General features: G+C 44.6%; 4 protein-coding genes across 4 annotated transcripts; 2 read left to right on the forward strand and 2 right to left on the reverse strand.

The window, feature by feature from the left end:
- Positions 1-7,476: 7,476 nt before the first annotated feature.
- LOC116962866 lies at positions 7,477-27,518 on the reverse strand. Its single transcript, XM_042793126.1, has 5 exons — positions 27,097-27,518; positions 12,054-12,227; positions 11,118-11,455; positions 10,178-10,214; positions 7,477-9,848 (listed from the first exon to the last, which is right to left on the reverse strand). Exons 1-5 carry the CDS (start codon positions 27,499-27,501, stop codon positions 9,420-9,422), a joined length of 1,383 nt encoding a protein of 460 aa, XP_042649060.1. The 5' UTR covers positions 27,502-27,518; the 3' UTR covers positions 7,477-9,419.
- On the reverse strand, positions 11,031-11,552 carry LOC104356560 (histone H2B 8). Its single transcript, XM_009969927.3, has one exon. The coding sequence runs from the start codon at positions 11,492-11,494 to the stop codon at positions 11,114-11,116; it is 381 nt and encodes a 126-aa protein (XP_009968229.3). The 5' UTR covers positions 11,495-11,552; the 3' UTR covers positions 11,031-11,113.
- Positions 11,675-12,473, forward strand: LOC116962869 (histone H2A-IV). Its single transcript, XM_042791953.1, has one exon. It carries the CDS (start codon positions 11,880-11,882, stop codon positions 12,267-12,269), a length of 390 nt encoding a protein of 129 aa, XP_042647887.1. The 5' UTR covers positions 11,675-11,879; the 3' UTR covers positions 12,270-12,473.
- LOC122153373 (histone H4) lies at positions 25,607-26,110 on the forward strand. The gene has a single exon (XM_042791958.1). The coding sequence runs from the start codon at positions 25,736-25,738 to the stop codon at positions 26,045-26,047; it is 312 nt and encodes a 103-aa protein (XP_042647892.1). The 5' UTR covers positions 25,607-25,735; the 3' UTR covers positions 26,048-26,110.
- Positions 27,519-27,750: the final 232 nt, after the last annotated feature.

The raw sequence follows: 27,750 nt of genomic DNA on the forward strand, positions 1-27,750 counted from the left end.
AGGATTTCCTGAAATATTTTTCAGGGATTTTGTTTTGATGTGTTTTCTGTTATAATTTGCAGTTAGTCTTCACATTCTGAGAACTCATAACATTAGAAAAGATCTTCACTAGGAAAATTTTATGTAACTTCGTGGGGTGGGGGGGAAGAAAATAAGACTTTTCAGTACCAAACACCTAACCCCATCTGCATCTTATTTATTAATCATAATGGCTTAAACTTTTTTAGGCCAAGAAATTTACCTAGTTCTTTCCCTTTACCACCCCTTTCTCATCACCTATAAAGTGTATTAGTTATCTGTGCAAAAAGGAAATTGCTAGACTTTTATCCATATATTATATATAGATTACTTTTTCTAAACACAGAAACATAAGGCAGCAAGGTGGGAGTTTGTTTTGGGTATTTGTTTTTTTGTTTTTTTGTTTTTTTTTTTTTTTATTATTATTTTGTTGTTGGTTTGGTTTGGTGGGGTTTTTTGGTTTTGTTTTTGTTTTTTTTTTTTTTTCATCTTTGATTATCTATTGTTATCTGTTGGCTCCTTATCCATTTCTCTCCTCACCAGACAGCCTTGTTCAAAACTCTTCAGCCTTCCTTTATGAAATTGTGTAAATCTACTGATAGAATCTATTTTATAATTCAAGCAACTGTCTGGTTTGGAATTGTGACTACAGCATTTAGCCCCTCTGATTTTTTTCTCTTCATATGAGACCCTCTTGGCTTTTCTGATTAGTCAGCTTCAAGTAAACAGCACCAGTCAGCTTTCTATTTGATTCCTACACTTAAACTAGTCTTCTACAATTAAGTGATAGAGCCATCAGCATGGGTGTGTCAGGCTCCAGTTGGATAATTTGCAAAGGAAAAGCAATTAGCAACCACAAACCCCAAATCAGAATGTTAAGTAAAGGCATCAATAGGATTGGTGGATTAAAAAAAAAAAAAAAAAACAAAAAAAAAAAAAAAAAAAAAAAAACAGTTATGGGAAGATATCTCAAGGAGGTGAAAGGGTACAATAAAACCCCTTTTGCAACAGCAAACCGCCTGGAGGAGCCTCATGGAGAGACTCAGGGAAGCTCTGCTTTACATTTCTGGGGTACATGGGTGAGGGTGGTTGTGCTACATAGTATACTAGTGGAGTTGTGCATCTATATTGACACAATGTGATGAGTTATTGGGAACTATACTGTCCTTTTAGCTAAATAGTTGATAAATAGTAACTCTTACATGTTATTTCTTAAGAGTAGGTTTGGGCTTTTTGTTGTTTCTTTTTTTGTTTGTTTGGTTGGTTTGGTTTGTTTTGGTTTGGATTTGTTGTTTTGTGTTTTTTTTTTTTTTTTTAATTAAACCAAGCCCCCTAAAACTCTTGAGGATAGAAAGTATCAATATTTGGAGGTGTTCTTAAAATGCAATGGATACAAGTGTTCATAAAATACAATGTATCTTGAAATAGCTGTAAGGCGGTTTTGGCACCATTGTTCCAGGACCGTCAAGCCAGATAAAATTTACAGAGATAAATTGAGAACTTCCTATTTGGACTAAGTCTAAAGATCCCAGAGGTTACAAATATCTGAAAATGTATAAAAACTGCATACACACATCCACACAATTGCTATTCAGTCCTCATAGCACGTAATCAATATTGACATCTTCACATTAGACTGGCTGTTCACTTTATTTCTGTGTAGACTGCACTCATGCTGCTGCAAAGTGAACTCCAACTCTGCACTCACCTGCCTAAAACATCAGTGAAACAGCATGAACTGGGCTGGCAACGCTGTTGACATTGTTAGTTTTCAAGCATCGGATGCAGAGGTGGGGTGACACATTTGGTCTGGTGAAGCTTTTGTGCTATAATGGCCTCAACTGAGATGACCAATGTAGCTGGAGCACACCAAATATTGGCAACTCCCACATTTTCTTTGGTGTCTGTACAGTTACCTCTCAGACTTTTAGAATCATCACTTCTGGAAGTGGACAAGTCTCTATCCATGTAAATGTGCTTCATTTTTTTAATGGACATGTTTCTTTTCCCTAAAAACAAAACAGAATTAAATGTCTGTCAGGTGACCCTGATTGGGAGAACTGATGTGAAGATCAAAACTGGCACAACTAAGGAAAACAACATTCAATTTCAACCGCCAGAACCATTATTCATTTAGGAGAATGGAGGAGGGAAAAAAAAAAAAAAAAAACAACAAAAAAAACAACAACAAAAAAAACCCTTACAAAAAAGCACAAACAAAACCAAAACAATCTGAATGCTTTATTTCACTGTAAAACTAACATGAATTGTAGCTAGCATGGTTCATTGTTTAGAAGTCCTTTAATGTCAGTGTGACAGTGATTTTGACAATGAGCTGCTTGACTGCAGCAAAGCATAGAGAAATTCTCAAATGCTACTTATTACTGCATTGGCATGGTGGGGATCTTATCTGCTTTTCATTGACTACCAGTAGTCTGAATTAATTCCAAAAATGTTCAGATCTTGGCTCATTGAATTGGCATCTGAAACACACAGAAAGTTTTGCGTTTGATTTTTGGCTGTTCCTGAAAGGCTGTGTCCCAGAAACTATCCTTCTTCCCTCTTCCATCATGCTTCTTAAACCATGCAATAAGTTCTGCATCCACATGTACAACATTGTGCTAAAATCCATGAGACCATACTGAACATTTATTGAAAATTGTTCCAGAGGATACATGAGATAATGTCCTGGGTTGAGTGAGTGGTGGAGTTTTTTGGTGGCAGGGGAGGGGGCTATCGGGGCGGCCCCCTGTGAGAAGCTTCTCGAAGCTCCCCCAGCTCCACGTCAGCTCCACTTCTGTTTGGGAAATTGAGCCAATCAGCTGCACCTCTGCAATAACGTATTTAAGAAGGGACGTGGTGACGGGCAGGCGGACTTGTGAGGAGGAGTTGCTGCAGCTGCGTGAACACCAAGGTCAGTGGAGGAATGGAGGAAGAAAGGAGGGGGGAGGTGTGCCGGAGCAGAGACCCCCCTGTATCCTGTGGGGAGACGGCAGGGCGGCCCCCCCTGCCACCCATGAAGATCTACGGTGAAGCAGACATTGATTTATGGCCTGTGGCTCCTGCTTGGTGATCAAGGTTCTGTGCCCGAAGAAGGCCGGGGTCTCGTGGGAAAAGGTAGCCCCGCTGCTGTAATTCAGTGCTGGGAGGATTGCAGCATGCGGGGGAGTCCCACGCCGGAGCAGCTCGGGAAGGGCTGCAGCCATGGGAGAGAATCCAGTCAGAGAAAGTTAGTGACCCATGATGGAGCAGTGTGGGGAACGCTGCGGCCCATGGGAGGAATTCAAGTCAGAGAAAGTTTGTGGAGGACTGTCTCCTGTGAGAGGGGAACCACGATGGAGCAGGAGGAACAAGTTCCAGACACTCCCCTCACCGAAGATAAGGGAAATGGCAGCGCTGACTGCACCCCCCATTCCCTGCCCCTGCGCCACTAGGGGAGGAGGTAGAGATATCGGGAGCACAGCTGAGCCCGGGAAGAAGGGAGGGGTGGGGGGAAGGTGTTCTCAAGATGTGGCAATGCTTCTCACTGTCCTACTCTGTTATGTGTTGTTAGTGTCTGTAATAAATGTATGTTCTTTTTTTTCTTCCCCTAACGAGTCTGCCTTTTGCCTGTGATCATAAAGGGGAATTTTTCCCCATCCCAGTCCTATCTCGAACCCCAAGCCTGGCTCTCTGTCCCTTCTCATTGCCGGAGGGGAAGGGAGAGAGAGCTGCTGCGTTGTGGTTGGCTGCCAACCAGGCCTAAACCACAACAGATAATTTCTTCCTCACTAGTGGCTTCACAGATTGAAGCTGTTACAGGCCAGAATTTTATATAGCTTTATTGGTCCATACTAATGTGTCAGAGGTGTGCACAGAGAAGAGGAATGCTCATAACTGTCTCAAATATTCATGATATGGGACAGGCGTGCAAGGAATTATTGAAAGGTCTTCAGAAATACATAGTGGTGGGTCAGGGTAAGGGCTAGAGAGAGCAAGAAGGATACACAGAAGATTTTAGCATCTTTTTAAATATCTTGACTATATTTAATCTCCACATCTGTATCAGAACAGATGACACAGTGCAGCATAGCACAGTCTTTGCTGATAAATAAAGATGGAGTGATCAAACCCAATAACATTTTCTACCCAGTCTTGCGCTAGCATCTTGTCACGGTGCCTGGGACTAAAACAGTCTGCAAGACAGGGAGTTAGTTCTGGAACTGAAGCCATATATTACCACTGCCTGTAAACTAGATAATCCCTGACACACAAAAAAAAAAAAAAAAAAAAAAAAAAAAGAGAGAGAGAAGAAAAAAACCCACGACATCTAAACACTGATGTGCTACAGCAAATCTCAGTGCAAGAACTTACAAGGAAGGGAAAACATATTTATTTTAACCAAAACTGGTTTCACTCACATCCTAATACACACACTCAAAAGACCAAGTCTGCAAGTGGACAGGCCAGTATTTCTCGCAGGAACAAGCAGGACAAGGAATGCCTGTTATTAAGCCTTCAGCAGGTCTTCAGGGAGGGGGAGGTGCTGTCTTTGAATGGCCTCTCGTGCAGTTTAGAAGCTAACAGCAATTCTATTGTCTCTCCAGCCACTAACACTGTTGTGACCATTAGAAATTACTCACCAACTGTTGTCTCCATATCTGAATGCCTTAATGGTCCAGGACTGATTGTTATCTTCCTCTAACCTTCTCTGAATTGCTCTAGTTTATACTGTCCCTTGTTTTATGTTCTGCATTGTTTTCCCATCCTGTGTGTCTCAGACAACCTGCAGGTAGATATTTTGGGATCTTGATTACCTACTATATAGGTGCAATTGACAACCTCAATACTTACAGCTATTCTCCTGCTCTTCTTTCTGGTGCTTACATATACTACCTCTTTCCAGAGCTTTGGGAATATGTGTTTTTTTCACATTTTGGACAATTATGATTATTTTTTTCCCCCCTCTCATATGAGTACTTAGCGTCATAAAGGCCACCACACTCTGAAAGAGTTGAAGGTTTCAGAGTTTAGCAGTTACTGAATAGTGAAAAGTTCACCAAAAGTCAGGAGCCTGTCCCTTGTAACACTGCTGCGCACTGCAGTTCTGTGCTGTCACCTAGAACATGAGGACACTCCTGTAGTGGGAGGTGAGAGTTTCACAGACTGCAACCTCGATGCTTAGGGATTTAGCCAGTGCTGTTGTATAAACAATAACTGACCCTGGATAAAGGAGACTAAGGAAACTAGAAATGTCTCCCCTCCTGGACTTTCACAGTACAAAGTACGTCACCTGCTAACAAGAGTAGATGTTATAATTCTTTCTGTTCTATACTGCATTATGTTTTTCCTAACTTTTTAAAAATTAGTATAAATGATTGTTGAACCCAATTTTAGAACTAGGGCAATGCATCTTTTAGAATATACAGAACACTAGGACACTACCATTTTACATATAGTGAGAAGAGTTTGTCTCAAAGTATCAAACCGAGTTTACAGTTTTCACCTATCAGCTGTTTTTAATTAAATTTGGTTTGAATTGTTTTTTATATTATATTCCCTGAGTTGCTTTTTTATTACTAGTCATTTTTACTCCAGTAACAGCTTTGCTGGGGAAAGCTTCTTATTTGACTATTGCTTCATAGCATTATAGAAGAAATTTGATTCACTGTATTCTTCTCTCTGAATAGTCTCACTTAGTGATAGTAGCTAAAGCAGTTGAAGCCTTAGGCTGCAAGAGCTGACCAAGATTGAACCTTGATAAAATGAATGCTGCTAACACAGAACTAGCTGAATCTGGCAAATATGAATTGCATGAAAAAAAGATAAGGACCAAGGAAACAATTCCAAGAGAACAGGGTCATTTCAGAAAGAGGCCAGCCCAGCAGCAGTGAAAAACAGTAAGAAACCAAATGACTACAGACCAGAATTAAGTGATCAGTCTTGGGGAATTGAGTGTTGGGTGTTATGGGTGTAATCGAAGGGCACAGGATGGTGTAGGGGTCCCTCTCTAAAGGCAGACAGCACAAACTGTAACCCAAGAACTAAAAGAGGAATTGAAAACCTTCATTCAGACCTTACATTAACCAGGAGGATCCCAGGGTTAGACCCTGTTATGGTGGCCAGAGTACATAAATCTGTAATAGCAGCTGACAAAAAGTACTTCTTAAAGCTCACCTATATATATAATATGAAAACTTAGCAAATGTTCATACTGCTGTGACAACAATGTTTGTACATCAACAATCTGAAAGATGCTTATACCTAGCTGAAGAAACAACATGACTTGAAAGAAGGAGTGAAGAGGAAAGGATGCAGCAAGGCAGTACTGCCCAGGCTGGTAGGAGAGCTGAGGCTGGCTGAGCTCAGACTTCACTCTTCACTATTTGTGATTACTAAAAATTGTAACCAACAACTGATTCACTTGTGCAGCAGCCCTGAAGAGGGATATGCAAGTGAAAAGAATGTGATAGGATGTTTAGGATTTAGCTTTACAGGCTGGCTTGCATGTAAACCACCATATCACCTTTACAAAGTTTTTACATTGCAATACTTAAATCAAATTAAAACCTCATCTCTTTCCTATGAATATACCTGTTCAGAGTTTTTCAGACACTAGTAAGTATCAGGTAGGGCTGATTCAGCACATTGATCTTGTTCAGAGCCATCATCTTTCTTCCTAACAACATTCATTTGCTCAGGATATCCTGCAAAAAGGAACAAAAATGCTGGTGTACCTTGGTGGTGCCAGAGGAACCTCCAGCTTTTAGAGTCAGGAAATCTTGCAGTCACCTTTGTGTGCCATCAACTAAATGTTACATCAAATAAAATGTGTGGCAAAATAAGCTTTATTTCTCAATCATAGATGTTTTAGCAAATACCTTCCAGGATCTACTCTTTATCAGATTTAACTGATAATCCATTTTTCTCTGAATTTTATAGCAAGTGCAAGATGTCTTTCAATTCCTTAAGTATTTTATCTTTGCTCAAAAAATCCAAATTGATTAAATACTCTTGATATCAGTACTTATTCATATCTTGTGAAAGGATTTTTCCCCCCCCCCCAGCCTATATCTGATTTGGGAATTTTGTTGTTGCTCTTTTATAGTTAAGTGATTCAACACCATATACAATAGGATTCCAGATAGTATACATCACTTCTGTAAGGAAGGAAGAACAAAGGCCACTGTATAAGCTACAACTCAGTCTATCACTGTTCCCCATATCTCTACTACAACTATCTGCAGTGGTTACATACTTCAAAATCCACACAAGATATTCTTCCTAATTGCTATCCTGATCCACTAGGAAAAACTATTATAGATTATTAGTGTCCTTTTTCATAATGTATTGCACCTCAAAACTGCTGCATATGAGGGTTCATATGAGCTCACCCTTCCTGCAGAAAACCTTGCATATCTGTTTCCTTCCCAGCTGATTGTGTTTTTTAGAATTCAAGAATGCAACTTTCCAAAGCAGTTCAAATAATACCATATTTATTGAAACAGTCCAAGGTCGTCAAAAAAAATAGAGAAAAAAAATAGAGACAAAGGCAAATAAAACCTATTTCCCTCTCTCACTCCTCAAAAACCATTTATGTCTTGAACATGAAGAAAAAGCATAATTTTTGATCCAAACTTCAGCTGAAATGTAAGTATTCCGACTGTTGGCTTATATAAGGTATTTAATATCCAATATATGAAGCATTACAAATAGCTATTGTAAGTATTAAGAATTTTATCAAATATATGTAAAAAGGTTTAGATAAATAAATAGATCTCTTGCTATTACAGAGAGTAACAAATGAGTTTGCTTTCATCAAGAGTAATTTCTGCAATCACACTGGTAATCCTCTACAGAAAAAAAAAAAAATCTGTTCTGAAAAACACAAATCCTCTATCAACTAACAAGTGGGGGCGGGTAGGGAAGAAATCACAGGCTATACATTCCCAACGTACTATTCCCGATACCTTCCCCCCCCTCCCTTCTAACCCTCCGAGGTTAAGTAACAGAAAATGGCTGAAAGTGAGAAAAACAAGGGAAAGAAAATGGTGTGTGGAGGCACTTGATTGGTCAGATTTTGCTGCAGAGTCCAAGTTCCTGATACAGAGAACGGAAGATTTCCCAAGATGAAGCATATCAGCACGTAACAGAAAAACAAGTCTTGCAGTTTTAGGCTTTCCAACCGAAATATTTCCTCTAAGCAATTCTCCCTGGGTCCTCGCTTCTGAGTTTAAACGAAGGCTGCGTTCAGCTCAATCCAACCGCTTCTTAAAGGGACAGAGAGTCATTTGTAGCAGTGAAAAAACATAAAGACATTATTTCCAATATCTCAGCGTAACAGCAAGCTCCCCAAATTACATGAAACAGCCTGCAGTATAAAAAAAAAAAAAAAAAAAAAAAAAAAGGCGACGGAAAGTCAGAAGGGTTTTGGAAATCTACATTTTTCAGGCAGCAATTACAGTTCTGTTGAGTAGGAGGGTAAGGGGTTGTACAGCTGAGCTTAGGGAGAGACCCCGTTTCCTAGGTAGGTTCAGGGGAAAAATAAAAAGAGGAAGAGGGAAGAGTCTCCAGTTAACAATAGTTCTGGACTCGATGTCAAGTCTTTAATCGCTAATACACCTTGGAAAACTCTTCCTCTGTGCTTGATTCAGCATAGCTTCGGGAGCCTAAACAAAGATGGAAAAAACTGATCCAAATAAGCGCCTCTAATCATTCACACAGGGTACGCAGAAGAATGAAGGATACCACGAGTGTGTCCCAGAGAAAACACCAGCAAAAAGCACACATCTTTTGAAAACGGGATTCACAGAAATTACCCTTGCCTCGGCCCTACCCCCAGCACTCTCAGGAAATAAAAAAGTTTATGTAAGGAATAAACTAGAGCTGCTGAAAAAAGGGCTGAGGACGCCCGTGGGACGTCGCTCACGACAGGCAGTCAGCCCACGAATGGCAAAAACACCGAGGAAACCATCGACCGCGCGTCTTTCCTTGAAGGGCAGGAGAGGACACCTTGTGCCTTCCGATATGGCCCCACGGTTGGCTGTTTCCTTAAAAGCTAAAGAAAAAGCCATGTGGGAAAAAAAAAAAAAAAAAAAAAAAAAAACCAAAACCAAAAAATGTATAGAATTATCAATTTAAGCGTAAATCTGTATGAGAAAGAACAGGAATTAACCAGACCAGTGTTTTGCTACGGTCAAGATGCTTTTCAATCCCTTTGAAACGTGACTTGCACGCCTTGCTTGGTACTTACTTGAGGTACGGAGTCTTGGTGACTGTTAAAGCTACCCCACAAGCACAGGGCAGCACACCACTTCCTACACAGCGCTAAGAGTTTACAGCTCTCTTTAGTGGCCAGGTGGTGGCTCTTAAAAGAGCCTTTGGGTTTTCGACAAGTCTTAAAAGATCCGTTTGCTAGAGGCTCAGGCACGCTCGCCGCGGATGCGTCGGGCCAGCTGGATGTCCTTGGGCATGATGGTGACGCGCTTGGCGTGGATGGCGCACAGGTTGGTGTCCTCGAAGAGCCCCACCAGGTAGGCCTCGCTCGCCTCCTGCAGCGCCATCACGGCCGAGCTCTGGAAGCGCAGGTCGGTCTTGAAGTCCTGCGCGATCTCGCGCACCAGGCGCTGGAAGGGCAGCTTGCGGATCAGCAGCTCCGTCGACTTCTGGTAGCGCCGGATCTCGCGCAGCGCCACCGTGCCGGGCCGGTACCGGTGCGGCTTCTTCACGCCGCCCGTGGCCGGCGCGCTCTTGCGGGCCGCCTTGGTGGCCAGCTGCTTGCGGGGCGCCTTCCCGCCCGTCGACTTCCGCGCCGTCTGCTTCGTGCGCGCCATGTTCCCCGGAGGAGCTGCCTAGAACCGAGTGGAGAGGGTCTGTGGGGAGTGAAGCCGCGGGACCCCTCCATTTATAGCCATCTCCGCCCTGTGATTGGCTAGCGGGAAGGCTCAAATTCAATTGGGCAGTGGGAAGGATTTGAAAAGCCCGCCGCGCGGCGGGGGCGGGGTAACGGCCGCTGCCCGCGCGCAGAGCACACACCCCTCCCCCCTCACGTCCCCCGCCCCCCCTCGCTGCTCCCGTCCCCCCCGCTCTGTCCCCCCCCGGGCTCCGGGCGCTCTGACACGGCGCGGAGCCACCAGCCGGCGCGGAATTTCCACTGTTGCCGCGTCGCAGGCGCTGTTACCGCCGATTCTGCCCCGGGCAGCCAGGATTTCAACTCGCTGGCAAAATGGTTTTTCGGAAAAACAGCCTTTCCTGCACCTCCTGAAGTTCGATAAAGCGCCCTCCCTCGCTTTTTGTTTTTTTTTTTTTTTTTTTTTTTTTTTAAAGCGTCTGTTATTTTTTACTTCTATTTTCCTATTACATTATCACTTAGGATCTATGAGGAGCCTCTTAATTCTGCTGCGCTTGTTCTCCGTCAATGACGAGTAAAAAAAAAAAAAAATCCTAACCTACGCCACTTCCACATCAAATCTCTAGGACTAACAAAATTACTCTGTTTTCTATAGGATTTCACTCCCACTGTGCAGGGCCTGATAGATTTCATGAAACGATGTCTTCCAAATATCACGCATACACAGGCTAATCCCTGTGGAGCTCACTGAGTAAACAAGCTGCTCTGGCTTGCGGCCAAGTCATTTTGAGAATGACAGCAAATGTTTAGAGGGGACGATTACATTTTATTAGGGAATATATATATTGCAATGGAAAAATACTGTCATAAAAATAACCAAACAAACATATTTCATAAGGGAACGACAGACAAAAAAACCCCACCACACACACCTTAATCACTACCGTACATATTTCTCAGTACCTAAAACCTTAATTACTCTTACAAAGAAAAACTTTAAGAACTCGGTTATGTGGTTAACGCCCCATTTAACGACTTACAGGAAAAACAGTCGGGGTGGGGCAGAGAAGCGACCCAAATCATCCCCGGTATTTGCAACATGACAAACCTTTTCTCTATTAAACCTATGTCCTAGCCTGGGAACTAAACCAGCGCTAAATAGAAGTACCACTCACCCAACCGAACCAGTGTGAACGACTCTTTTACTGAAAATATGGGTGGCTCTTAAAAGAGCCTTTGGTTTAGACGATCTTTCGAACAGGAGATTTACTTGGAGCTCGTGTACTTGGTGACGGCCTTGGTGCCCTCGGAGACGGCGTGCTTGGCCAGCTCGCCGGGCAGCAGGAGCCGCACGGCCGTCTGGATCTCCCGCGACGTGATGGTGGAGCGCTTGTTGTAGTGCGCCAGGCGCGAGGCCTCGCCGGCGATGCGCTCGAAGATGTCGTTGACGAAGGAGTTCATGATGCCCATGGCCTTGGACGAGATGCCCGTGTCGGGGTGCACCTGCTTCAGCACCTTGTACACGTAGATCGAGTAGCTCTCCTTCCTGGTCTTTCTACGTTTCTTGTCACCCTTCTTCTGTGTCTTGGTGACGGCTTTCTTGGAGCCCTTCTTCGGAGCAGGAGCCGATTTAGCTGGTTCCGGCATTTTTCAAGTCTGTCACTACCTGTCTACCGCAGGAACGACGCAAATACAATAGCGGCGACGCCCGTATTTATAGGGGTGGTATGCAAATTAGATGACTCAAGGCCGTTCTTGCGTATTGGACAATCTGGGTTCGTGATGTCAACCCAGCTAGCACCTCCGATTGGTTGTTATTCCATCTCTCTTCCTATTGGTTAACTCCACAGTCGCAGCCTCCGCCAATCAGAAATCCCACCGAACCCCAGCAGGAAGGGATAAAAAGGCAGGGTGGCACCTCTCACCGCATTTCTTCCATTTTCACAGCTTATTTTATATCTGTTACGCAGGTTTTTGTTTTCTTTGACTTTTTTTTTTTTTTTTTTTTTCTTTCTCAATCCTAAATTGTGAAATGTCCGGCCGCGGGAAGCAGGGCGGGAAGGCGCGGGCCAAGGCGAAGTCGCGCTCGTCGCGGGCCGGGCTGCAGTTCCCCGTGGGCCGCGTCCACCGGCTGCTTCGGAAAGGGAACTACGCGGAGCGGGTGGGCGCCGGCGCGCCGGTGTACCTGGCGGCCGTGCTGGAGTACCTGACGGCCGAGATCCTGGAGCTGGCGGGCAACGCGGCCCGCGACAACAAGAAGACGCGCATCATCCCCCGGCACCTGCAGCTGGCCATCCGCAACGACGAGGAGCTCAACAAGCTGCTGGGCAAGGTGACCATCGCGCAGGGCGGGGTGCTGCCCAACATCCAGGCCGTGCTGCTGCCCAAGAAGACCGACAGCCACAAGGCGAAAGCAAAGTAAAGTTCTTTCCAACGGACAACCCAAAGGCTCTTTTCAGAGCCACCCACTTTTTCTCTGAAAGAGCATGAATACTCACAGCCTATAAATATGTGCTTTTCCGAAACTGTATATTTAGATGCACTCAGAAGGTTTTTAAGTGTAGAGGGAAGGCTTTGAATCGGTATTTTTCTATATAAATCTTCAACTTTGTTTCGATAATTGCAATCGGTCTCTATTTCTCTTTGTCTAAAAACTTCCTGTACTTATGTAAGCGTTCTCAGTTTCACTTTTCTAAGGGGAAAAAAAAAAAACGAAGCCGTTAAATTTGAGATTAGTCACCGCAGTGTGCTGTAAGGAGAGGAGAACACGGCGAGGGTGGGCTCGGTGCTTCCCTCTCCCCGCTTCCCGTGGGAGGAAGCGTCGCTACCCCCGGCGGAGGCGGGCGGGGGGAGGGGGCGAGGCCTGCATGACCGGGAGGGGGCGTGGCCGCCACCGGCCAACCAGAGGCGAGCGCGCGGTTTTCAAACCGGGGGTGGGGCGCGGCGCGCTCTCCTCCCGCCGTTGCCACGAGTGGAAAAGGAGTCCCAGGTCCTTGTGCGTAGCAGCTGCTTTTTTTTTTTTTTTTTTCCTTAGGAGTTTCTTGTTTGGTTGCAATTTACAGCTTTCAGGCAACAGCGAGAAAGTTCACATCTTTTCCCTGTTGTCCTGTAACTAAACCAGTATGATTTCCAAAGGGTAGAGTCAATGAATTTGAGAAGATGGGGGTCTGGTTGTGGAATTAATATGGGAGGCCCACAAGTTAAAACGAAATAGGCTCAAGTGTACATTACCATAGTCTGTGAGTTCATACAGAAGCATTACGGAAAGTCACGTATAAATGCAGTAGGGAATCATCTTTTTCATTCTGGCAGCAGACGTGGCATTTATATGTAAAGGCACCATTGGGTTTTTTCTACAATTCTTTCCTCACAGTATCACCTCCTGGGTGCCGCTGCCTTGGGTTTGGCCACACTCTTTAGTACTGTCTTCTTGGGGCTCTTTGCAGCTGCCCTGGCCTGCATGAGCTCCATGGTGGGTGACAGCCTCAGTGATCGGCTGGGTAACGCCGGGCCTGTGGGCTTTGGAGCTGCCCGATGCCAAGAAGCTGAAGGCCGGAGCAGCGGGGAGACTGGGGCATGATCAGAGCCAGCTTTCAGAAAGGGTGGAAGTGGGGTATCAGGGGGATATAAAGAAAGATAATCAGCAAGAGGCTGGTGTTTATATGGAGAAGATTGGGCCATTGGTTCCTCAGGGACTCCGTTCTGCTGGATGATAGGGAAGGTTCCTTTCCCCACTCTATTTCCTCTGAAAAGATTATTATTTTGTTTTCCACTGTAGGGGACAGAGCATTCCTGCCTTTTTTTTTTTTTTTTTTTTTTTTTTTTTTAAGGCAGATAAGTTAAAGCGTGTTTTATCTCTCTTTTTCATTCAGTAGTGTTTTATAAGGAAGAAAGCAAAGCTGCCCGAAGGGGAGCCAGGAATGCACCACCAGTGATGCTGCCTGAGGGCTCGGGGGGTGGGGTGGGGTGGTGTTTTCTTTGTTCTTTTAAAGTTCCTCTTGGGAGCTAAGGAGAAGAAAAAGGGTGCTTCATGCAGTGTCCTGCCTCAGGAGGCAGAGGAGTGAGTCACTGTTTCAATGTGTTAATCGAAAATGTTTTTCAGGCAGAGGGAGTTAACAGGAGAGTGCTTGGCTGAAGCGTTGCTTGGAAACAAGAAGACAATCACGAGTCTAGTTTTAAAGGATACTTCTTACACACTTTTCAAGTTGGTTTTGTTGGATATTTTGGGGGTTTAGCGTTTTTTTTTCTTCCACGAAATAGGCAGAGGGCTTTATTTTTTCTCTTTTTTTATCAGCCCCGTCTTGTTGAAAGAACTTGCATTAGGTATTAATCGTCTACTCATTCAGAGTTGGACTTTGAAACGCTAGTAACTGCAGGATGTTATTAGTAGCCATACTGAAATCTGAGGCTAGAATTTGGTTTAAAACACTTGAAGATTATTTTTTCTTTAACCTCAGATTCTTGTATGTAGTATATTAAGCAAAATAACATACTAGTGGATATTTAGTATGGGGGGGGAAGAGATTGCATGGGTCTGAAGCAGAGGACTGATTTATAGAATGTTCTGACTAGTCCATTTGAAAATCCTATGTTTTGAAACAGTCCTCCTGTTGTCTCTCAAACAGGTTTCGTTACCTCATGTGCAAAAGCCAGTTTGACACACAGAGCTGAGAAACCAGTTTATTCCATAGTTGCACAGAGAAGGGTGTTTGGTGTAATTCCGCAAAGATAGCACACCACACAAAGGAACTACAGCCTGTTTATCCTATTACATGATTACTAAAAACCTATCTATGTTTATATTAATTGGTCTGTAATTACCATTCCATCTGTTATTGGTTAGTTACAATTGAATTTGCCTGCTTAAAGTGTAAATCAGCACACATGCTCCTTACAGGTGGGGGGGATTTTTGCTGACTTCATGCTTGGGCAAACATCTGACCTATGGTGCCAACTGGGGAGGGTGCCCATCTCTTATCAATCTTTTATCTCCTCTTCAACAATGAAGTTGTTACCAAGGCCTGGATCCTATCAGGTTTACACAACAGAACCCCTAAATATCCGGCTTACACTGTTATGCCAGTGAATAGTGGTCCTTGTGCTTGGTGAGAAACATTTGTATGGGCTAGAAGGCTACATTCCTGACTTTAATTTTTGCTCATGAAAACACGGTGTGGGGAGCCGAGTGTTTCTCTCTGAAGAGCAGTGCTCACAGTGAAGTGTCTGAGAAGGAAGTATCTGTTCTGTTCTTGGAAATTAGGGAAGGAGGAGTTTTTCTCCACTGACATTTGAAAAATCACTTGAAAACAGAAGTATTCTAACAATTTATTTTAAAATTGAGGTATGGGTAGATTGAAATGTAATCTAAAGTATGGGGATTTTTGTTATCTTATTCACTATAAAGTAGTTACTCTCTGTAATGGCAATTCATTAAACTTAGCATTTTGTTCTCTGACTTTCTAGCCATGTCTCCCCTTGAGATGTGCATGTCATGAGCTCTGTTTCCCTATATAGCAGTTTATGACAATGTTCTGTTTTCTATGCCACCAACAGTATTTTCACTATGGTTTTTAGCATGTTTTTATTAGTACAGGAAAACTGAGTTCTGCATACCAAATCCTCTTTTTTTTTTTTTTTTTTTCTCTCTCAGGTAAAATGACTGGAATATTTTCCTACAATTACCGCATATCCTTGTTTCTCCTGACCAACCATTCACATATAATGTAGAAAGGCAATATATTCTACTTCAGGTAACTATGCTTACTATAAATGAACATATCTTCTGTCTGCATGCTGTAGTTGAATAGAAGTTTTGTGTATGTTAAAACAGGAGAAAGATTGAGTGTATCACCTGTTTAATTATGTGACAGATGTGCTTTTGAAGGAAAATTTTTTAACTCTCAAGTATTTTATTTCATTGCATATGCAGAATTTCTGACTAATCTGAATCACTTCCCAAATTTCTTTCTGACTATTCAGACAGCCTAAATCCTTATAAAGTATGATGGCTTTAGATTTAAGAACAGTGTATCACAGATACTGGTGGTCATGAAAAAACATTTAGTGTCATAGATGGCCTAACTTATATTTTGTGTGGACTTAAAAGTCAAAAATATCCTTATGCTTTAAAATACTAGCTATAGCATAGGTAGTGCAGTCGCTCAGCTTGTTCCCAAATAATGTTATTCGACCTGTAGTTATTTAATAGCTCTCTGATTTTCCATAAAACAGTAGAAGATAATATTCAAGACCATATTAAAAAAGAAATCATGCTCAGTTGCAGAAATATTCCCAAGTATAGAGACAACAACTGAAAAATGAAGTAGTAAAAGAGCATTGACTTTTTGGTTGACTTCGCCATAGTGACAGTATTGTACATAAAAAGTCCTTGAGTATTCTTAACCTTCAAAGTCTTATTCATGGTTTTCTTGGAAAACACTATGCTTGATTGCTCTCTAATGACCTCACTGTGGACAGGACAAAAACATTCCTTGAACTCCTTTTGTACTAAGCAATCTTCCACAGTCTTAGAGAAAGGTATGATTTTAATGTTTTGTTGGGTTTTTTTGTTTGTTTGTTTTTTCCCTCTTGCCTTTCAGGAGAAGTTGCTTTAGGCCAATATATTTACCAAAAATGTAGGCAAGTTAGAGTATTTGCCTAGGCTAAAAAAAGTGAGTGGAATTAATTGCCTGCTACCAAAGATATCTCCATGAGACTCTGGGCTGCTCTTTGTAAAACTTATTTGAACATTTATGTGACACAGTCTAAGCAAAGGTTAAATATTTATAGGTCTTTTCATAAATTACTCTCAAATCCCTTCACTCAAATTTTTAGTTCCTTTAGTACTCTTCTGCACCATACACAGTAAACCAAAATATGTTAAAGTTATAAATCTGGTGTAACGTGTACAACCTTTTGAATATCACCAGTAATTTACTTCTCATATTCATTTGAAAACAGACCTGATCAGACACCAGATGACATTTTTTAAAAAAGTTATTGATGATATTGTTTATTTCTCTCAGATAGATTTGATTAACCATGAAAAACTCACGTCTCCGCACAGTTTCAGAGGTGCTGATGCTGACATTCAGGCAATTTGAATGGCAATCTGAAAGCTCAATTGCACTAAAGCTGCAGAAACCTCCATTTGCAGGTAACAATAACTGCTCCGAGTGTATCCACTATTAAGAGAGAAATCAGATTGCTGTAACCCATAGCCAAGTCCTAGCGGGACTTTCTCTTCGCATCTGCTGAGAGTCTCCCTAGTATTGCTACGGCACAGCTGGGTAACGGAACCGCGGGGGGGGGTGGGGGTGTGTGTGTGGGGGGGGGGGCGTGTTCTCGATCGGTGTGGGGCATTCCCCAGCCCCTTAAACCGGCTCAGGCCGAGGACGGCGGCCCCAGGCACCGCCCGCCCAGGCTGCAGCAATTTCTGACCAATCCGGCCCGGGAAGCGGCTTCCCTCCCCCCTGACTCTTCCTCCTTCCCCTCCTCCTCCTCGCCCTCCGGTTACCTTCTCCGCCACCCCCTCCCGGAATCGTTTCCGTGTCGTTAATCCCCGGGCGAGGAACCGGGATTTGCTGGGAGACGCCGCGGGAAGGTGGTGAATACCCCGCCGTGGCCGCTGTTAGAACCAGCCTGCGAGCTGAATAGATCCAGTGGTTCCTGCATCGGTTGTTATTTTTATGTTAAATGCGATTTATTTGTACTGTAACTGTTGTCCAGGATATGTTAAAAACAAACAAACAAACAAAAAAAGCAAGGGGCAGTCGGGGTTCCAGTTTGCTCTGTTACAAAACGTTATCTTGATTCGGCAGACTTGAGGTTAAGAGAGCAAAGGGTCATCCTGCATGATAAACCACTTCTGTAATGAGCCCACGATCATTAGAGCATTTCCTTGCCTTGTTAATGTTGTCCTAGAAAACTTAACCCTTGACTGCATGGTACAGAAACAACCCTACCATACTAACTAGGCTGATGCAGATAAACTTCTTTCCTCTCCAGATGGCATTTCTATATATCACTTCTTTAATCAATTATTTTGGGTCTCTGCACACAAACAATATTGCTCTTGCAATGTGGGGACGGATTTCAAATGAGCACCAGGTCCTTCCCTCTTCCTACAGACACTTCAGCTTTTTCCTGCCATAGAACTTCTATTGCCTCCACAAGTAGTTTGTGAGAGAATCATGGAAGTATCTATACAAACAAGGATGCTAGGTAACTTGGAATCCCTTTAAAAAATAGTTAAATGAATAGCAGATTTTGGGGGGAAGGTGGTTTTGGTTGGTTGGTTTTAGTGATTGTCAGGGGGTTTTCTGAGCTTGTGAGAAAACTAAAATTGATCCTCAGCAGGTGCATATAATTGAATGGCAGTTTATACCACCAGAGATCAGTGTAAAAGTCTTTAAGATAGGCGCTATTTAATACCAGCATTAGGAAGTGCTCACAGTTATGCAAGAAGCTGCATTCTCCAGAATTGATTTCTATAGAGATGGTTCATCACCTTCAATTCTTCTCTTTCATTTGAAAAAATTCTGTAGAGATGAGTCCATTTACTCCCATTTACAATATTTAGACAGCTCTTCTGGCTCCAGTAACCTTTTTGTTAGTAGCTCACCTTATAATTAGATTGGACCTCACTAACCTTGACAGATTTAGCAATTGATTTTATGGATATTAAATAAGTAAGAACATCTTCATTCAATAGCTGTCTCTGTACTGAAAGTGATCCGGTATCCTTCTAGCAGGGAAGCCATTTTAGACTTAAATCATCTTTATCACTTTTCTCAGAACTATCTTTTCTGGTTGCACTACATCTGTTTTGATTTATGGGATAGAAATGTGTGCAGTACTCAAGGTTCAGCTATTTGACGCTGCTACAGCAGTACAAAGACATAATATACTCTATTTTGGTCTCTCTTCTTCCTCTGGTGATTCTTGATGTTCGCATTATTTTCATTGTAGTGCTTCTGAGTGTTGAACAAATGATTTTATTATTTTCAGATGTGGGAGGAATTTTTATTTGGATCAACCTGGAAGGTGCAGTGAAGGTGGAAGATGGTGACAAGACAGTTCTGAAGACTGAGTCATGGACAAGGGACAGAAGGACAGGCAGTGAAACTGAAAACTATGGTCAAAAGACAGTGAAAAATTTAGGAGACTGAAGTTTATTTTCATTTAGTGACATCCAAAACACATAAAACTTGGAGATCCCAAGACAAATCTACAAATGTAGATTTTGTTTCTCACCAAAAGGATGGTTTGATTTGCTATCATCCCTTATGATCCAGAAATCCCAAGTCCACATGTGTCTATAGACAGTGAAGTCCTCATTAGTTGCCAGTCCTAGGTACTCACTGTGTGTGTACAGAACGCTGACTGCTGAAGGGTCTTACAGCTGCATCAGAGCATGTCTAATGCTTTCCTAGGTGGGGGGGATTTCAACAGAAAATTTCATACTGATGCATGCCTGTGTTTGTGTGTACGCATGAACGTATAACAAGCTGGAGGTGTAAAAAGATGGTACCATACAGAACAGCAGCAGCATAAGATAATCATGATCAAGATAATACTAATAAAATTAATATTTAATTACTAGAATGAAAAAAAGAGTGAGCAGGAAATGGGTCATTACCTTGTAAATGACTTTGTAACTTTCTCCTATGTGCTTTCTTTTTTCCCTTCAGCCTGAGCTATCCCTTGTCCATCTCTAAGTTTGGGGAAAACCAGCAAGGGTTGCTGGGGGTTACTGCATGAACACATTAATGTATGAAAAGGTAACACTTCTAAGAATCAGTTATTAATAAGCACATATGTGATTTCAGTGAGGTTTATAAAGCTCTGTTAGAGATGGACTCAACTGGTCCTGGGCCAGGAGTTGCCATGATCCATGCTGATTTCCAGCTTGTACCTGGAGGAAAGGGACTTTGAATATACCAGCTGTGGCCTTCAGCACATGGTTGGAAGTAGAGCCTGGAGGCAAATGCACATCTGAAAAGAGAACCTGCTGTGCCCTGCAGCAAGACAGACCCATAGGGAGCAGTCAGCCCAGGTGCCAGATCCATCAGGTTAGTCCAGGTGAATGAGAATGAAAACTAGGGCTGAGCTGACCAAAACTCAGGCAGTCCAGCAGTGATTTAGGGGCATATTGAGCTGTCAGGTGCAAAATGTGGGATTTTCCTTTTTGTATGGAAAACTAACTATGAGCAGGCAATGTGTGCTTGCAGCCCAGAAAGCCAACTGTACCCTGGGCTGCATCAAGAGAAGCGTGGCCAGCAGGTTGAGGGAGGTGATTCTCCCCTTCTACTCTGCTCTCACGATGCCACCAAAAATCAGGAAAGAAAACTCCTTAACACCGCGTTTAGCATTAATGAGCAGTCACTACTTTATTCGGCCAGGGACATGAGGGAATAATTCCACCTAACATATCCACTGTATGTTACAATAGCCAAAGCTTATATCACGGTTACATACATATTCATCAAATTTCTTAGAACTCATTACCATATTTACATAGCTATTACCCATGAGGTTTAGGTCTCGGGGAGGCTTCCACAGGGCCCCTTGGTGGTCTCTAGTTGTCTCTGGTGGTCTTTGGAGAGGAGCCCGTCTCGAACTTTGCATTTTTGAATTGGCCTTTCTAGGATTTATGTCTTCACTTTCTTACCTCCTGTTTAGCTTCAGCTTGTTCATTATTTCTCAGAAGGCCTTAATCTTCAAGGACAGGGGGTCTTGATTAGGAGTCTCTCTGAATTTACGTATTTTCCAGGAGGTGTTTATCACACTTGCCAAGGATCTAGCTCAAGGACCTTTGTGCAATGGGCATGTTGCAGGTGTTGACTGCTTAATTTCTTAACTACCCTAAACAATCTTTTTTTTTTTTTTTCCTTCTTTGATTTTCCAACAATGAGACCCCACCTGGAATACTGTGTCCAGCCCTGGGTCCCCAACATAAGAAGGACACAGACCTGTTGGAACAGGTCCAGGGGAGGCCACAGAGATGATCAAGGGGCTGGAGCACCTCTCTGAGGACAGGCTGAGAGTTGGAGTTGTTCAGCTTGGAGAAGAGAAGGCTCCAGGGAGACCTTATAGTGGGTGATAAGTAATAGAAGAATTTTGCTTTCGCTAAAAGTAATTAAACAATTACTTCTTAGGCTAAAGCTATTATTAGTACAATGATCCAAATTTTAAGAAAAGTAAAAGACTACTACTGGGAAAAGGGGGGAATCGATCTGAGGAAACACCAACCCAACAGCCCCCCCTCTTGGGATGCTCACCAGATGGTCCATATCAAAGGGTGGTAACTCCTTTGCAATGGATTGAGAAAGAACAGAATGGGCCATCTCTGGTATCCCTTGTCCTTGAGATAAGAGAGGAACTGAAACCACTGAGCCATAAAAGACAAAGGAGCTGCAAATTGGCCCAGACTTGAAGGACAAGGTGTACATGACCACAGGATTGAAGAAAGAAGATAAGATGTTAGAAGAAGCCAGGAGGCGTGCTGAAGGTGTTGAAACCAGCAGCTGTGTGGATAAAAGGGGGTTTGAAACTTAAACAATTTGGTGAGCCTGGACAGAGCTGCGACTTGTGACTCCTCAGCTACCCCAGCGCTGCATTTGCTCTCTTACCTTAATAAAGATTCATTAATCCATATTTGGATGTGATTGGCCTTAATCTACCTATAACATAGTGTCCTTCCAGTATGTAAAGGGAGCTACAGGAAAGCTGCAGAGGCACTCTTTATCAGGGGGTGTAGTGATAGGACAAGTGGTAATGGCTTTAAACTGAAAGAGAGTAGATTTAGACTAAATAGAAGGAAAAAATTCTTCACTATGAGGGTAATGAGACACTGGAACAGGTTGCCCAGAGAAGCTGTGGCTGCCCCCTCCGTGGAAGTGTCCAAGGCCAGGTTGGATGGGGCTTGGGGCAACCTGATCTAGTGGAAGGTGTCCCTGCCCATGGCAGGGGGGTTGGAACTAGGTGGTCTTTAAGGTCCCTTCCAACCCAAACTGTTCCATATTGAGAAGATAGCCACCAGGCATGCCAATGGGCCTGTCTTCAGTTTCCTAGCAGACAGGATTGACAGCTTGGAGTCTCCATATGAGTAGGATGCACAGAACATTCATTTTGTTTCTGCTGTAATTAATAAACCTGTGATGCAACTTACAACACTATTTTGTTTTTTTCCCATGGAATTAGACAACTTCTGTAATATTTTCATCATGCTGATTGTCACTCTAGGCAAAAATCCAGATCCATGCTTATTTGGACTTCTACATTTCATGTGATTATGCTCTGAGAACACGTAGATTTCCCTAGGAAGATGATGCAGTTTCATTCCTTTCCCTGACAAATTTTATACCTAAGTAAAATAGCATATTTGTCACAAGCTTCTGCTTTAAGAGTTGAAGCAAATCTGTATCTCTAAAGTGCAACATTTCTATCATGATACTTTTAGCTGGCTTAAAAAAATATACCACAGAGAATTTTGAAGTTCATATTAATTCTACTACTCAACTGAAAATACATGTGCTGGCAGCTCTACTGAGAGATCAGTAGTTCCTTCAGATAACTAAAGGTTTTTTTCTCAGAACCTCAAAGAAAAGTAGATCACTGAAGAGAAAACAAATTTTTAGATTTACATTAATCAACAGCCTCCTCAAGGGGACGGTTGTCTTTGGGTAAGGCCAGGAGCATTAGCAGGAATGGCAAGATGAAAGACCGAAAGCTGATGCAGAAGGGAAGCGAAGCGCTACATTCTGCTATGATACACCTAAAGTGGGAAGAGGAAGACAGTCTTTTCCTTGTTCCTTCCTGCCCTCATCCAACCTGCTCCTTCCCTCCGGTGTGCCCTGTCTGCCTTCTCCCATCACAGAAGACAGCTCAAGGCTCTTCCAACTAATGCTGCCTAATCAGGAAGAGGAAAACAGAACTTTTTACTTTCTGCATACAGTATTGATTAATGGATTAATATGGTAGTTCATATACCTACTTGTTGGTTCTTAGTAACAAAATCCATGTAAATGAACCACCACAAGTGAAGGATGAACACTGGCCATAAAATACAAGACCAATATGTCATATTAGAAAATTAAGCCTTAGTCGAGAATGCAGTCAATGCAAATTGCTCCAAGGTCCTTCCTTCTTTTCCAGAACACTGAAAGGATAGAGCTGCTGTAAATGGGATGTATGTGCCTCCTTTTGGTTGAATTTTGTCTATTTTCAGGAGTGCCCTGACACTTCAATAATATATACACTGTTACTTTATACATATATACACTGTTACTTTATACATACAGCTGCCAGTGAAAACTTTAGAAAGATACAAGAAACATACTTCATACTAAAGATAAAAACAAGAAAATTAAACTGTCTGTTGTTTGCTGTGCAAAAGATAAAATTGGGTAAGCATGACTTGACTTTAACCATCATAAAATATTGAATAATATTTCCACAAATAACCCAAGCATACTGTAATACAGCAATCTATTCTATGTGCCTGTACATTGCTATCATATGTACAAAGATTCTGAGTAAAATCAATCATAGTAAAAATTATGCTTTGGACCATCTGTGGCTTTTATCCCTCTTAAAGTTAAGATACCCCTTAGGTTAGAAAAAAATTACATTGAGCTATGTTGTCACTCCTAAGAAGTAATGGGATCTTGGATAAGGATGAAAAGTTGGTTATTTAATAAGGTCTAATGGTAAAAGGATTAAGAAAGTATGATGCAAAAGTCAGCAATTTAATGGAAATTAAATTTAACAGGAAAAATTATTAATCCTACAATAAGTGACACAAAAATAGATATAGTGAACTAAAAAGAAGCGAGACCTGTATGCTAGAAGAAATTGCAACCATCTGACAAAGTGTCAATCAATATTCAACCCCAGTAGGCACAGGAGGTGAATAGGACAGATTGCAAGGTAGAATACCTATCCCTACTAAACCACATAGAGAGAATTACATTGTTTAATTAGATAATCTACAGGAATATTAACACCTAAAACATTTCAAATGATGAAGTGAAATGAAAGAAAACCTATAGAAAAGATATGAAAAAAAATATATACTATTAAAACCAAATGTGCCAGATGAGATCTTTGGGGATGCCTCCAGCATTCCCAAAGAGAACAAAAGAGGTCCTCTGAATCTAGACAAATAGAGGAAAAAACACACTAATCACAGCCAGGGAAAAGATTTATGATATTAAGGAGTGAGAGAACTAATAAGCAAGGAAGAGTACACTTTATAGTTATGCAGAAGTTTTACTGAGATTTCTGTTGTATTCTATTCATGCTGCAGCCAGTAAATAGTAGAGTAAAAAAAAAAAAACAAAACAAAACAAAACGCAGAATATAAGCTCATTTTTTTTTCCTCAAACTGTTGGAGAACTGACAAATAGTGTGTGAAATCACAATGACGCTAACATAAACCGAGGAGCTTCATCTGTGCTAACAGCATCATAAAGGTTGATACGCAACAATAAATATATGTCTTTGCTATTTCTGTAGAACTGAATCTAGTGATATTAATAAAGGCTGATATAAACACTACAAGATCTCTATCTACACTTGAAAATAGACTTATCAAAATGGTGGCAAAACAGAAAGTGAGTTAAATAACAAACATATTAGGAGGCTACAGAGATAGAGAGAGAGCAAAAAATCCCAAAACAATCTCCTCCCCCTCAAAGGCTTAAAGAAAATTATTTCAATTAAAAAAGAGATGCAAAAGGAAAAACAATGAAACAAAAATGTGACAGCTCAAAAGGAAAGAGCTGTGAATTATCAAGCAAAAATTTTTCATGCTCAGGAAGAATTAGAGCAGTGGTGACTCGTTCAGAAACAGGGAAAATGTTGATATCAAGCAAAATAACAACTACCTGACCGACCAAAGACGAAAAATAAACTCTGTATTTCACACACATCTGGTTAACCAGGGGAGGAAAAAAAAAAAAAAAAAAGTGGTAAACAGCAAGCGTTTGGAATACCATTACTTTGATGAGCCTTCAAGAACAAAGTAAAAATACCCTCAAATATATTTCATGGTAACTCTAATTACATAGTCAGCCAGAAAAAAATAAAACAGTGTGTGCACACACGCAGGGTTTGAGGCCTTTCTACCCCGGTCGTGTCACCGGGAGAGCCGGCAGCAGCTCCGGCAAAGCCCGAGGTACCGAGAGGCCCCCAGCAAAATCTCCAGAAGCGAGAAAGCTGCTAACCCGGTGTACCGGAACCATTCAAAGCTCCAAATTTATTCCAGGAAAAAAAAAAAAAAAAAAAAAAAAAAAAAGGGCAATGCCGCGGGGAATCTTACCCCACAGTGACATCCCCCAAGTCGAAAACACCAACTGACGAGAACGCGACGGCCGCAACCTCCGGCTGCGCCCCCGCCCCGGCCGGGCCCGTTGTCGGCGCGCGGCGAAATGGCGGCGGCGGCGGCGGCGCGCGGGCGGCGCGCGAAGCGGCAGCTCCCGGCCCCGCCGCCGCCATTGGCTGGATTTTGCTGCAGGCCCGCGGCCGGCGGGGGCCCGGCTGCCCCACGGGCACCGCGCGCCGCAACGACCGGGCCGGGACAGCGCGCCGTGTGCGGCGGGAAGGGGGGCGGCCGCCTCCCGGGGGTTCGCTCCCGCGGCGCGCAGGCCGAGCCGACGCCGAACGCCGCGGGGGGGCGGCGGCGGCTGCGTCTTCCCGGGGCCGGGGCCCCCCTGTCGGCGGCGACGCGGAGCGTCCCCGGCCGCGGGGGGAAGGGCGCGGAGAAGAGCCCGCCCCCGCCCTGCCCCGCCGCAGTCCTCAACCAGGTCGGGCCGCCGGCAATAAAGGGAGGCGCGGGCGGCCGTTCCCGCCAGACGCGGCTTTGGGTCAGTGGAAGAGGAGAACATGTCCGGGCGCGGCAAAGGCGGGAAGGGGCTCGGCAAGGGGGGCGCCAAGCGGCACCGCAAGGTGCTGCGCGACAACATCCAGGGCATCACCAAGCCGGCCATCCGGCGCCTGGCTCGGCGCGGCGGCGTGAAGCGCATCTCGGGGCTGATCTACGAGGAGACGCGCGGCGTGCTGAAGGTGTTCCTGGAGAACGTGATCCGCGACGCCGTGACCTACACGGAGCACGCCAAGAGGAAGACGGTGACGGCCATGGACGTGGTGTACGCGCTCAAGCGCCAGGGACGCACCCTCTACGGCTTCGGCGGCTAAACTCGGTTCCTGCAATAGGTTACGCTCCTACAAAAAACAAAGGCTCTTTTCAGAGCCGCCCAAGCTTTCGACAGAAGAGCCTGAGTCACTGTTTTCTTCTGCGTGTGTGTGGGTGTGTGTGTATGCGCGTGGTGCTGTTGCAGTTGAGGCGGTTGCGGTGGGGGCGGCTGGGTTGGGCTTTCGCTGCCTCTGCCCGTAGGCAGCCCCACTCGTCCTTCGCTCCCCGCTCCCGGGCTCCAACGACACTGCGTGGGGTTGAAAGGGGAACGAGCGCTCCTCTCCGCGGAGAGGAGAGAGCTTTGGCTTTTGGGGAAAGATTGAGGTTCTGAAAAGGTCCTTCAGTCCCCCCGCCCTCCTTCACCCCCATGACAGCCCCTTTCCCCTCCCAATCGCTCGCCCGCGCTGTCCCCCTTCCGAACCGGGAGGGGACTGACGGGCAGGCAAGAAAAGGCTGCTGTTGCTACAGCAGCCCCCCCCGCCATGGGCTTCACCGCGACAGGCTGAAACGGGAAGAAGCTCGTGAAATGGCGGCGCGCTCTGCTCGGCCGGTTGGGGGGGCGGGGCAAGGCGGGAAGGCGCGGGGAGGGGGGCGTGAGGAAACGGCTGAGAGCAGCCCTAGGGCCCCACCCGGGGGCCGCAGAAGAAAGAAGCCGCGGGCTCGGAGCGAAAGCGCGCGCCCGCCCTCCCTCCCCTTGTTCCCGCCGGAAGGCTGCCTCCGCTCCAGGCACCGCGCTCTGCCCCCCCTCCTCTGCCCCCCCCCCCCCCCCCCCCCCCCCCGCGCCGGTAACAGAAAGGGAGACGCCTCAGAACCGTGTCCACACGCGGGGCGGGAGCTCTCGCGCCACCCGCTAGCGGGAACTCCAACCTTCCCGCCCCGCCACCGCCCCCACCCCGAGTTACGGCACCATCGGCGCTACCGCGAGCGCGGGAAGCTGCGCTGGGCACCGGCTGCCGGCGCTGAGAAGCAGGGACACAGCTCTCTCCGGTGGCCAGGTGGTGGCTCTTAAAAGAGCCTTTGGGGCTGGCGGCGGCAGGGAGGGGGCTCAGGCGCGCTCGCCGCGGATGCGTCGGGCCAGCTGGATGTCCTTGGGCATGATGGTGACGCGCTTGGCGTGGATGGCGCACAGGTTGGTGTCCTCGAAGAGCCCCACCAGGTAGGCCTCGCTCGCCTCCTGCAGCGCCATCACGGCCGAGCTCTGGAAGCGCAGGTCGGTCTTGAAGTCCTGCGCGATCTCGCGCACCAGGCGCTGGAAGGGCAGCTTGCGGATCAGCAGCTCCGTCGACTTCTGGTAGCGCCGGATCTCGCGCAGCGCCACCGTGCCGGGCCGGTACCGGTGCGGCTTCTTCACGCCGCCCGTGGCCGGCGCGCTCTTGCGGGCCGCCTTGGTGGCCAGCTGCTTGCGGGGCGCCTTCCCGCCCGTCGACTTCCGCGCCGTCTGCTTCGTGCGCGCCATCCCTGTGCTGCTACTTTACAGCACTAGTACAGAAGTAACAGGAGAAACTGCACAACCCTACCGGCGTTGACTCCTATTTATATCCGGGCTCTGCCTGGTCATTGGCTGAGGGAAAGGGACGAACTCTTAGGGGATGTTTGAAAATCGCGCGTTAACCCCCTTTATGCCGAACCGTGATCTTTAAGAGTAAATGACAGGCTCGGTCTTCTTTTCCTCAGAGCCTTACGGGCTGGCCTTTATTAATTGAGC

This window comes from Tyto alba, unplaced genomic scaffold, assembly GCF_018691265.1.
Source record: "Tyto alba isolate M040663 unplaced genomic scaffold, T.alba_DEE_v4.0 Super-Scaffold_2, whole genome shotgun sequence".
In the NCBI taxonomy this organism is placed as follows: Eukaryota; Metazoa; Chordata; class Aves; order Strigiformes; family Tytonidae; genus Tyto; species Tyto alba.

Bases quoted from the DNA above. Each gene is read 5' to 3' on its own strand.
- LOC104356560 (XM_009969927.3), bottom strand. From the start codon at position 11,494: ATGCCGGAACCAGCTAAATCGGCTCCTGCTCCGAAGAAGGGCTCCAAG.
- LOC122153373 (XM_042791958.1), top strand. From the start codon at position 25,736: ATGTCCGGGCGCGGCAAAGGCGGGAAGGGGCTCGGCAAGGGGGGCGCC.
- LOC116962866 (XM_042793126.1), bottom strand. From the start codon at position 27,501: ATGGCGCGCACGAAGCAGACGGCGCGGAAGTCGACGGGCGGGAAGGCG. The intron at 12,228-27,096 runs GCCTGAGCCCCC...CTTCTTGGGCAG, and splicing joins GACGCATCCGCGGCGAGCGC to CAGCACGGCCTGGATGTTGG. The intron at 11,456-12,053 runs GTACTCCAGCAC...GCTCCGAAGAAG, and splicing joins TCCAGGATCTCGGCCGTCAG to GGCTCCAAGAAAGCCGTCAC.
- LOC116962869 (XM_042791953.1), top strand. From the start codon at position 11,880: ATGTCCGGCCGCGGGAAGCAGGGCGGGAAGGCGCGGGCCAAGGCGAAG.